The sequence below is a fragment of the Dendrobates tinctorius genome, unplaced genomic scaffold (genome assembly GCF_039654945.1).
Source record: "Dendrobates tinctorius isolate UK_male_01 unplaced genomic scaffold, ASM3965494v1 ptg000060l, whole genome shotgun sequence".
NCBI classification, from domain to species: Eukaryota; Metazoa; Chordata; class Amphibia; order Anura; family Dendrobatidae; genus Dendrobates; species Dendrobates tinctorius.
Window position 1 is genome coordinate 35,923,133 of NW_027361728.1, and position 12,390 is coordinate 35,935,522.

Below are 12,390 nucleotides of genomic sequence, written 5' to 3' on the forward strand. Positions count from 1 at the left end.
ATTGCCCACACCTGTCCATGAAATGGCCTTGGAGTCAATTGTCCAATTACTTTTGGTCCCTTTAAAAACAGGGTGGCACATGTTAAGGAGCTGAAACTCCTAAACCCTTCATCCAATTTTAATGTGGATGCCCTCAAATGAAAGCTGAAAGTCTGAACTTCAACTACATCTGAATTGTTTTGTTTAAAATTCATTGTGGTAATGTCTAGAACCAAAATTAGAAAAATGTTGTCTCTGTCCAAATATATATGTGCCTAACTGTACATCTACTCCCTGTACATTTGCAGTACAACAAATATATACCATATGCATTTGTGTAATTTATATCCTGGCCGCTGCATTCACACACATCCACCGCCCTGGCATTAACTCTCTACACTCCATCCATATCGGCCCCTCGCTCCTTTCCTCTGCTATGTATAGCATCTGAATTGTTTTGTTTGAAATTCATTGTGGTAATGTCTAGAACCAAAATTAAAAAATGTTGTCTCTGTCCAAATATATATTGACCTAACTGTAAATAATTGATTTTATCAAAATGACAGCAATCGGCCCAGTAAGTGATACATCACAGGAATCAGGGTCTCTGCTCCTACAATATACTGTTCTATTATGGGATAGTAAAAATTGGGTGTAAATGAATAATGATTGGTGCCAGAGCCTAAACTAGGATTATATCTGGTAAGTAACATTCATGTCATAATTACAAAGTGGCCTGATGCTTAGTAAATGCTGAATATGAGACCATGAGAAGTAAATCATAGTAGCTAAGCTAAATCCTTGGAAAATTGTAATCATGGCTTTGAATCTGTGTAAACCAATGACTGTATGGTGTGTGCAAATTACTGTCGTGTTTTTTTTTTAAGCCCGTTTAGAACATTTTTCTTTACCACATTCCAAAAAATGTATTGTCCTGTATGGTCCCTGTGTTTGAAATTAAGCTGTTGCCAGAGTGTGGCCATGGATCAAGCTACTGTAAGTGAATTTAATTTACAGGGCTTCAGCATTTTCCCCACTCTATACTACAAACTAGAACGGCCAATGTCTTACAAAAACATAATTCAGGTGTTAATTTACACTGAAGATTATTATGAATGAGAGTCCGTCCTTGTTAACGCTCATTCACAATAATCTCACAGTGTAAACAGGTTGCTGATCATCCAATGAATGAGCAAAATGGTTGTTCATCAGGTGAAATGATCGTTTGATTTTCACAAAAGATCATCGTTCGACAATGCACAGTCCTGTGTAAACAGGGATCAAACAGTCGAGAACAGCGGGGCCCTATGTGCACTCAATGATTTATTACTGATCGCTCAGTGGAATCGTTTACTTTGGTCCCCCTGTGTACACAGGCTATTAAACGATCCACCGATCGGTAAACATTTACTGATCGCCGAATGTTTAGTGCTGACGGACCGTCAGTTTAATCAGACTTTTAATATAGGAGTATGAGATATGGAGAGCTTGTCAGGGATTTCACAATAGATGGCTGCTGATGGTAAAGAAACAGCGACTGATGGCTAACAAATTAAACATCATGGTATGAAGTCATCAAGACTAGTGTTTCATAGGACAACCTCTGTCAAAGCTGGATAAAGATGTAACAAATATAGGAGCACACACATCTTTTTTATGTCAGTGTGCCAGAAACCAAAACTTATGAAACGTTCAAGACAGCTTGGATTTCTGCTAAAATTTTTGCCAATTTCTGGCTTAAAATATCAGAATCCTCTTATCAATGTCCCCTCCACGCCAAGCCCAGCTCAATTTAATTGTCAAGTGGCTGGACACCTGCAGGTTATACAAAAATGTGTGACTTTTTTTAAAGCAGAAAACTACTCCGCCACTCCCCCCTCCCCCATGTCTTCAAAGACACTTTTTTCTATTATTACACAGAAAATAAGAACCTCTGCTCTCCATTATGAAGATCCTGAGAAAACTTGGAATATCTGTGATTCCATTACACATCCCTGTGGGTATGATGTAATTGACCAGAGGAGCATTGCATGGCCTTTTAAGCCTCCTTTACATTCTAGTCAGTGGTGTCTAAGCTAGCCAAATCAGATCTCTTGCTTTGCACTGACGATGCGCAACACCTCAAAACATGTGTTTGCAAACAAGGGCTTTTATCCTAAACCCTGTAGCAAATCTCGTAAATGGGTTGATATTTCTACAAGAATTGCTATATCCAATGGTTGGCACAAAAGTTCAAGTCCTCTAACTCTCTGAAGAGGTAATTTATATATTTAGGGTCGATATTGACTTTTAGGATTGCTACTTCCAATAAAGTACAACTAGAGTCTAAGGACCCCGTTACAAGCTTCAATGTCACAGCGATCCCACCAAAGATCCGACGTGTATGGGATTGCTGGGACATAGTTAGCTGATCGCTTGTGAGCTGTCACATAGGCATACTTACCAGCGATCAGGACCAGCGAGCACGCTGGTATCCAGGGTAAATAGCGGTTAACTAAGCGCCGTGCGGCGCTTAGTTACCCGCTGTTTACCCTGGATATCCGATCAGGACCAGAGAGCACGCTGGTATCCAGGGTAAACAGCGGGTATCTAAGCGCCATCTGCTGTATGGCGCTGGGAGCTCGCTGATCGTTGGTCTCTCGCTGTCACATGCAGCGATGTGTGCTGCCCAGCGGGAGACCAACGATAGATTTATGGCCCAGACCATTAAGCTATGATTAAAGTTCAGCCAACTGATCGTTGCTACGTGTCACACGCAACAATGTTGTTTCGACATGGCTGCAATGTCACCAAACTGGTGATGTTGCAACGATATCGTTCACAAAATCGTTGTGCGTAACGGGGCCTTAGATCTTCTTCCCCTTTGAAGAGAATTTGCGTATTTTCTTTAGGCATGCCTGAATTTTCAATCATTTTCTTATTTAGACAGCATTGCTGTTGGCTAATGTCAGGGGAACGTATGGACAGTGTAAGGTGAAGCAGCTAATCTTCATAAAAGTAAATGGCACTGAGTCGTAATACCCAACGCAGAGTGGTGCAGTCTCTGGAAAAGAAAAACAGCTGTGTTTTTCTAATCACATAAAACCTCTTCAATATCATAACTACTAACTTGCAAAAACAAGATTTCTACATGAGTGCTATAAGTTACACTGATAGGCATTGGACAACCCAGAAGAAAAATAGAAAATGTATGATCATGTGTAGCCTTTTACCGAGAAAAAATAATGAATTTAAGAAATATGAGTGCATTTCGGATATGATATTCTACGTCTACAAATTAGAATTAAACGGAACAATAATAATGTTATCTAGAACAATTAGGAAATATTTCAAAAGTGAAAATTAAATTTCATCCTAGAATTCTTTGGGGATTTGCCGTAATTTGCTCTTTGGGTTCCATTTCTGCTGTCTGACTTATGATTTTAGAGCCGAACGGCATGAGTTATGATTGTCTCTCAAGGAATTACAATTTAATTATGATTTCTCTAAAACTCAGGGAAATGAGTCCTGGGGCTAATTACGAGCCAAGATAAATGAGCAGACTAGACCAGTACTTCAAGGAAGAAGACGCTGGGTTCCTGCGGGAAAGGCTATACACGCTAGAAAGTCTGATATCAATAGCATATATATCTGCCAAAACGGGAGTTCAATTTTGCCATACCTAAAATGATATCGGGTAGTAAGAATAATTAAGCTCCATGGGTAACAAATGCTTATATGAATTGGACTTACCTGTTTATATTCTGACTCTCGCCCGACCTGTACTTGCAAAATATATCCAATTGGATCTCCCCTCATAGGCGATACCGTCTCCCAGGCAATTTCACACGTGTTTCCTTCTAACTGTGTTACACGAGGAGCTGAAAAAAAAAACCCCAACCATTACATAAGCTAGGACTGAAAAAAACATTGAAGCGCTAAAAATCCCTACAAGTTCAAGTGTGAGTGGAGATGGCAGTAGGATACAGGGGTTATCACACTCACAGGGGTCTAGGAAGCTGACACAGGGGATCAATTGGGCATGTCCAGAGATGAGATCATCTTCCCTTGCTAAAAACAGAGCATCTCTTTTGGTCTTAGGCTAGGTTCACATTACGTTAAGCAGCCCGTTCAACGCATAGCATTGACGGGCTGCGTTAACGGTATAGCATAATGCGATCACGTTATGCTATACCCGCTAGCGCCGATCATCTGTGCTAGCACAATTTATTTATCTGCGCTAGCGGTGACGGAGCCTCAGATGCTGCCAGCCGCGTCCGAGGCTCTGTCACTTTATGACGGCACATCGTGAACGCATGCCGCTTTACGGCATGTGTCGCGATGCGCACGACAATGGGGCTCAATGGCAGCGTTAACAGACTGCGTTACACCGTGTTATACCGCTGTGTATAACGGACTGCCTATTCGCAGTGTGACCCCGGCCTTACGGAAAAAAAAGTCACCAGTGACAACCTATTTTCCATTTATTTACTTTCGTGTTTCCTTGGCGTGATCACTCTTGAAAAGGTCCAGGAAACTGAGATATAGGAAATTGTTTGGCAGGATCAGCCGCAAGTAATAATAAAATGATGCCAATATTGCAACGCAAAGCTTGCGGGAAAACTTGAGACTATTGCAAAAAGTCTGAACTGGTTGTCCAAATGTCACTAGCCTTGACTTTAGTCTAAAAGGGGTTGCAGTATTCCAGAAACAGTAGCACATATTTCTCTGGATTGGATCTGGTACTGTAGCTCAAACCTCATCAAGTGAATGACACTTAAAATGAATCTGTCACCAGGTTTTTGCTACCCCATCTATAATGTAAGGACAGAGACCTCAATTTTAGCGACGTGTCACATCACAGTTTTATCAACTTGACACAGAATAAATGGCAAAAACCTGGAGGTGGATTCGCTATAACAGCAGTACCGGCAATAGTCAGATCTAAGGTTGTTTTAGGTCTTTTTTTTTTCTAATCCTGAGCAACACATAATGTGGTTGTAACTCTGTCGTAGCTTTCAGCTACTGCCCGGCTAAACATGACTGTAATAGAGGATTTAAGCATTAATATATCACTACCTAGTAAAGATGTGCATCCAGCTTAACAAAGCTAGGTTACTAACCCTGCAAGGTAAATGGCTAATGAGCTGCTAAAAGCTGATGTACAAAGAGACAGACATCTGCTAATGCATCTCTGATGACTTCTTCTGCATATGTAATATACAATCATTTTACAAGGCAGCTATGTGTACAAGACAATAGCATTGGCAGGATCAATGCTTGGCACATTGTTCGCAGCTTTGTAAATAAAGTCATTATGGGTAAAGGTTGACAGGCTAAAAAACAGCCACAAAGCGCTCATGTTACAGATGCAAAACGAATGTGGAATTCATTGAAACTAGATAGTGACTTAATGGCTATTGATAAGAGAGAAACATCATTGGGTAAGGCAAGGCGATATTTATCAGAAACCAGGTATATCTGGGGCAGGATTCTATCAATGCCAATGACCTCTGGCTTCTGTTATAGACTAAATAAGAAGTAGCAGTATGTGCGAAGCCATAGCCACAGGAAGATTTGCCCAGCACCAGGCCTTAAAAGGCATAGTGCCCAAATACTTAGCCCGCCGCTTGGTGCATCATGGTGGGATCAATCATTTATATACACCTTCCCATCTGCTTGTTTTCCATCTATCTCTTCCCTTCTCTGGAAACTGTCAATCAAATGAGAAGATGACATACAACAAGCAGGTGGGAAGGTGTATACAAATGATTGGCTCACCGTGAAGATCTGTGTGGTTGGACTTCATTTCAACAATCATTCTGCGCTGACAGAGTCCCTTTAAAGATGAATGCTCAGCTCTCCCGGGGTTGTATTCATTATTCGTATTTGAAAGCTATGACTAAATGGGCAACTGGGAGGTGCCAGTTGGGGGCACCACCTACACACTGATACTGTTCTATCAGGGCCGACTGCAAGGACTCACCCATTTCGCTATGGGTATGGTAATTGTAAGACCTACTTGTCAATCTATTCAAACATTTCTCTGAGGAATAATAGAGGAACTGTGTAATCTGATATGAAAAGACAGTCTAGAATTCTTATATTATAGGGAATACAAGTATTTATTAAAACAGATACAGAGAGTTATGTTCTCATGGTGAAATTAAAGGGGTATTCCTACATAAGGTCCCACCGATATGCTATTAAATGTATAAGAGATGTATGACCCAGGAAATGGAGAGGTTTAGTGCTCTCCATTCACAGACTGTACATGTGCCATAAATGTCAGAAATGCAAGTACCCCTGAGTGCGTGCAACACGGCATATGGTTACTGAGCACTTTTAGTCATCCAAAGTTAATATTTCCCCATAAATAACCGGTTTCACCAGAAAACTAACCTTTAATGGTTGGTGGCACCGATTTGGCTGTACTGAATGTGTAGATGTCAGAAAATGGTCCTTCCCCAGCGTCATTCACAGCCTGGATTCTGAAGTTGTAGCAGGTAAACTCAGTCAGTCTCTGCACTTTATAAGTGTGGCTTGGACCCCTATAGATGGGGATAAACCTAAAAAATAAATTGACAAATCATCATATTATCCATCAAGCCGGTGGTTGGGAACAAACCAGAGACTGAATTTCAGTTGTTAATGAACAATAGAAAGTTTCAACGAGTGCAAGTCGTCATGGACAGCACCAATGTTGTATCTCAATGATTCCCATGTGAAACTACGAAGAGTTAAACAGATAGGTAAGGAAAAGATTACACAAAAAAACCTCACAGATGTAAGAAATACAATTAAAAAGACAAATGGATTAGTTTACTAGGTGCAGGCTCCACTAGATGGCAGTAGACTGGAAGCAGCACTGCACTTAAACAGAGCTGGCCTGCAGTGCAGAAGTGAGGCCACCACAGGTGGCAGCAGAATAGTCAAACAAACCGGGTCAAATCCTAGACTATAGAGCAGTACCAAAGGAATGAGCAAACTCACGGTCAGAGATGAGCCAGGGAATCAGTAACGGTCAGGAGCAGATAAGCCAAAAGACAAAGGACAGAAGCAGGTCAGGATACAAGCCAAGTCAAAACCAGGGAGTTAGCACACTAAAGGGAAACACTGGGTCAAGGCAGGAATAGGGGAAAACCGCAAAAACAGCAGGACTAATCAGAGCAATCAGAGTCCGCTACAGCAGCAATAGGCAAAAACTATAACTGACATCACGTGCAGGAAGCAGCGGCGATAAATAGCCAACCTGAGCCCAGACTGAGGCTGGGAACGGTTAACTCTTGACATGACCAGTCCAGGAATAAAGGACTCAAAACCCGGTCTGGATCATGACATCTGCTATCTGTATGAATTTGCCAAAACATATTCCGAAAGGCGCCGTCCTTTTTTCTTCTTCTTTATTTTACACATTTTGAGAATAGGGGAGCTATGCTGATAGGAAGTGTTAATTAGTGGAGGAGGAGACTAGAAAAAGAGAACTTGTAACATGCAGATAGGAAAAATGTATTTACTAGTGAAGGGGGAGAGCCTGTAATATGCAGATAAGAAAGGTGTACTAACTAGTGCAGAAGGAGAACCTGTAATATACAAATAGGAGATGTGTACTAACTAGTGGAGGAGGATAACATATAATATGTAGATAGGAAAGCTGTACTAGCCAGTGCAGGAGGAGAGCCTGTAATATGCAGATCGGAAAGCTGGACTAACGAATGGAAGAGGAGAACCTGTAATATGAAGAGCGGAAAGCTGTACTATCCAGTGTAGGAGGAGAACCTGTAATATGCAGATAGGAAAGGTGTACTAACCAGTGGATAAGGAGAACCTGTAATATGCAGATAGGAAAGCTGTACTAACCAGTATAGGAGGAGAATCTGTAATACTTCTATATTAGTAAATGCCACAAAAATTATCTCATCAACACATTTCTGAAAATAAAGATATAGTGGAAAATCATTCTAAGAACTTTACCTCATTCACAAAGCTCTCCCCTGTGTGTACAGAAAGACTGCATTTTACAAAGGTTCAGCCAGCCTTCTTCCGCAGGTTTTCAGTTCTTTTTGTAACTTAACCTATAATTCCTAATACTTTTCTACTGTACTTTGAGTTCAGCAAACAGTTGTTGAAACCTACAAACTATAATATAATTTTGTGGTGGAGTGTGACAGTATGAGGCTATTTTGCTTACTTCCAGTAGCAGAAGATTTTAACACACAGACATTTTAGACAACTGTACGCTACCAAAGTGGAAACACCAGTTTTGGGAAAGCTGAGCACAGTAGGTTCCACTATTGCTTTGTAGCACTGGAGTCCGGGGTTCAAATCTGACCGTGAGCAAAATTAGCTTACAGTAAGCAGGTTCTCCCTATGTTTGCGTGTACTTCAGGCCTGTGGTTAGGAATAGATGGGCTTCCTTCATTGTAGGCAGTGTGCAGTCGGGACAAGCAGATGAGTGAAGCAGAGAACGGCATGCCAGCATTAAGTGGTGTGTATATATTACTTTGTGGTGGAGGGGCACTAAAATGATTGTTTACTCTTGTTAAGCTTCATATCTAGCAGGTTTTCTACCATCCTCCTAAAAAATTAAAGTATATACTTTTTCTCCTTTGCAAATAAACTGTAAATGGAATGTAATTGGGTAAATTATCCTCCTCCCATCTCTGCTGCCATTTCCAAGATGTATAATCTGATTGAAATCCCACCACATGATGACAGATAGGAGCCCATCAGTGGTGTTATCCGAGCATGCTCGTGTGCTGACCGAGTGTCTTCGGCGTGCTCAAAAAATATGTTCGAGTCGCTGCGCCTGCATGTCTCAACGCTTTTCGACAGCCACATTACATGCATGGAATGCCTGTTTTCGAGCACGCTGAAGTCACTTAGTTGGCACCCAAGCATGCTCGGATTGCACCTTATCCGAGCACGTTCGCTCATCGCTAGTGCCCATATGCAGAGGTGCTGTTTAGAAATTACCTTTATTGAAATTCTTTAAACATATAAATGCTAATTATTTGGTAAAATAAAGATGTAAGCATTAGCAGTCACAGCTAATAAACTGATTGTTATGGAGTTCTACATGACTGTTACCGTAATCCCTGAACAACGCATAAAAAAGAAAAGATCAGCAAACAATGTGCACAAGGAGCTCAGCACATAAAACCAATGTAGCGAACGCTTCCCAGTGCAAACATGCAGCCCTTGCAAACCACTTAAGTCACGTTCTGTTCTGAAATTGCAGAACATTTAACATAAAAGCCGATTAAAGATATATCCATTAATGTCACAGCAAGTTTACTCCCACTTCTTATTTTCTTGTGACAAGGAGTTGAGATTTACTTATAACCCAGAGAATATTTTGTGTATATTATTATAGATCTATTTATTTTTCCAACACTGAATGCAAGAAACAAGTTAAGAGAACACACGAGACTTGGACAGGATTGGACTTAAAGAATTTATCAAGGACTATTTTTTTTTTTTTAACTGACAAGTTGGTGGTTGCTAGTTACCTTTCCTGTTGTGCCTGGCACCGATCTCTGCCGTAACAAAGCGGTCACAGACCACTGGTGCCGGCGATTCAGCAGTTTCGTCGCCTTCACTTAAGGCCCCGTCTCACTAAGCAATCTCGGTAGCGAGATCGCTGCTGAGTCACTACTTTAGTGACGTAACAGCGATCTCACCAGCGAGATCGCTGTGTGTGACAGCGATCAGCGAGCGGCCCCCCTGCCGGTATCGCTGATCGCTGCAAGAAACCTCTGGACATTTCTTTGGTCGCTGGTCTCCCGCTGGCCAGCACGCATCGCTGTGTGTGACAGCGGGAGACCAGCGATCAGGAGTAAAAAAAATAATAAAAAAAAATAAAAAATATAGTTATTCTCACCTTCCGATGTCCCGTTCAGCCATCCTGCCTCTCTCCACGCTCCGGTCCCAGTGATCCTTTGCATGAATGACCGCGAGACTTTGTTATCCCGCGAGACCGTGACATCTCGCGGTCATTCGTGCAAAGGATCACTGGGACCGGAGCGTGGAGAGAGGCAGGATGGCTGAACGGGACATCGGAAGGTGAGAATAACTATATTTTTTATTTTGATACTATTTTCTACAGCGATAGCCAGCGATGCCGGGCGCTCGGCATCGCTGTGCTGATCGCTGGTGAAGCTGTCTGTGTGACAGCTCACCAGCGATCACATAGCGACTTACTAGCGATCCTGACACCTTCATATCGGTGTCGGGATCGCTGGTGAGTCGCTTAGTGTGACGGGGCCTTTAGAGCAGCAACTTCTTTTCCACTTTTTATGTTGAAATGGCATGACTGCTGACGTCATGCTCATTGACAGCAGGCTGCCCCGACTCTCAATCAGCAGGACGTCAGCAGTAACGTCCAATGACTGAGCAGCCCGGAAGAAGAGCTGCTCTGTTAACGCTGATCAGCTGAATTGCCAGCAAGAGAGGTAAATGACCGTGCTGTGGCGGCACTGGGCAGGACAGGTACCGTATATACTTGAGTATAAGCCAAACCGAGTATAAGGTGTGACATCTAATTTTGCTACAAAAATCTGGGAAGACTTATTAACTCGAGTATAAGCCTAGGGTAAGAAATGCACCAGCTACTGCTAAATTTCCAAAATAAAAATAGATAACTAAAAGAAAAATTAATTGAGACATCACTAGTTTAAATGTTTTTAAATTTCCATATTGAATCAGGAGCACCATATAATGCTCCATACAGTTCATGATAGGCCCCATAAGATGCTCCATACAAAATATGCCCCATGTAATGCTGCACAAAGGTTAATGATGGCCCCATAAGATGCTCCATAGAAAAATACGCCCCATATAATGATGCAGAAAGATTAATGATGGCCCCATAACATGGTCCATATTAATATACGCTCCATATAATGCTGCTGCGATTAAAAAAAATGACCTCTCGTCACTGACCGCTGCTCATCAGCATCGACGACTCTGCAGTGACTGTTCAGGCAGAGGGCACGCACTAATCACATCATCGCGCCCTCTGACCTGAACGTCACAGCCAGAGGACCCGTAAGACACAGCGCTGCGGTGGAACGGGGACACGTGAATATTGCTCCCCCAGTCCTACTCACTCTCCTGGCACTGATACATCTCCGTCCCGGCGTCTGCATCTCTTCCTTTCTTCCTTTGCTGAGCGGTCATGTGATACCACTCATTTAAGTAATGAATATGCGCTTCACGCCTATGGGAGTGGAGACACATGCATATTCATTACTTTAATGAGCTGTATCACGTGACCGCTCAGCAGTATTCTAATTTACTGAGATAATGACTTCACATTATGCGCCATGCTTAACACTAGACCTTGAAAATCAAGGTCCCAGAGTCTGGAGGAAGAGTGGAGAGGCACACAATTGAAGCTGCTTGAGGTCTAGTATGAAGTTTCCACAATCAGTGATGGTTTGGAGAGCCTTGTCATCTGCTGGTGTAGGTACACTGTGTTTTATCAAGACCAAAGTCAATGCAGCCGTCTACCAGGAAATTTTAGAGCACTTCATGCTTCCCGCTGCCGACAAGCTTTTAGGAGATGGAAATGTAATTCTCCAGCAGGAATTGGCACCTGTCCACACTGCCAAAAGTGCCAATACCTGGTTAAAAACAACAATATCACTGTGCTTGATTGGCCAGCACTCACCTGACCTTAACCCCATAGAGAAGCTATGGGTTATTGTCAAGAGGAAGATGAGAGACACCAAACACAACAATGCAGACGAGCGGAAGGCTGTTATCAAAGCAACCTGGGCTTCCATAACACCTCAGCAGTGCCACAGGCTGATCGCCTTCATGCCACGTCGCATTGATGCAATAATTTAAGCCAAAGGAGCCCTGACCAAGTATAGAGTGCATTTACTGAACATACATTTCAAGAGGCCAACATTTCAAATTTTAAAATTATTCTTCAAGCTCGTGTTATAAAGTATTCTAATTTACTGAGATAATGACTTTTGGATTTTCATTGGCTGGAAGCCATAATCATCAACATTAACAGAAATAAACACTTGAAATAGATCACTCTGATTGTAATGACTCTATACTGTATAATATGAGTTTCACTTTTTGTATTGAAAAACAGAAATAAATTAACTTATTGATGATATTGTAATTCTGTAAGATTCACCTATACGTCATATGTCGTGAAGGGATTAACCAGAGCAAATCCATTTACTGAAGAAGATTGCTAAATAAGCTCTGTAAATATTGTCATTAAAATATTAAAATTCGGACTGCAGAATGCACAAAATAAACTGCTTTGCTTCTAAACTCCTGCTGAGACCAACCACGAGATAATGGTGTCACCTTGTTAAATAGCAACATTAATCTTTCGACTGTGTTTATAACACTTGCAGTCGTTTCAGTCCAAAAACTGACTCCATATATCAAGGGTCAGTTATG

General features: G+C 41.8%; 1 protein-coding gene across 2 annotated transcripts in view; it reads right to left on the reverse strand.

Annotated features, from left to right (window-relative positions):
- The window catches only part of FNDC3B (fibronectin type III domain containing 3B), a 474,468-nt gene that overhangs the window by 21,106 nt on the left and 440,972 nt on the right, over positions 1–12,390 (reverse strand). For both annotated transcript variants that reach the window (XM_073578841.1, XM_073578842.1), the window contains 2 exons: positions 6,361–6,527; positions 3,712–3,839 (listed from right to left, as the gene is read on the reverse strand). In XM_073578841.1, the coding sequence (XP_073434942.1) occupies positions 3,712–3,839; positions 6,361–6,527 (295 nt within the window). The remainder of the gene's footprint in view (positions 1–3,711; positions 3,840–6,360; positions 6,528–12,390) is intronic.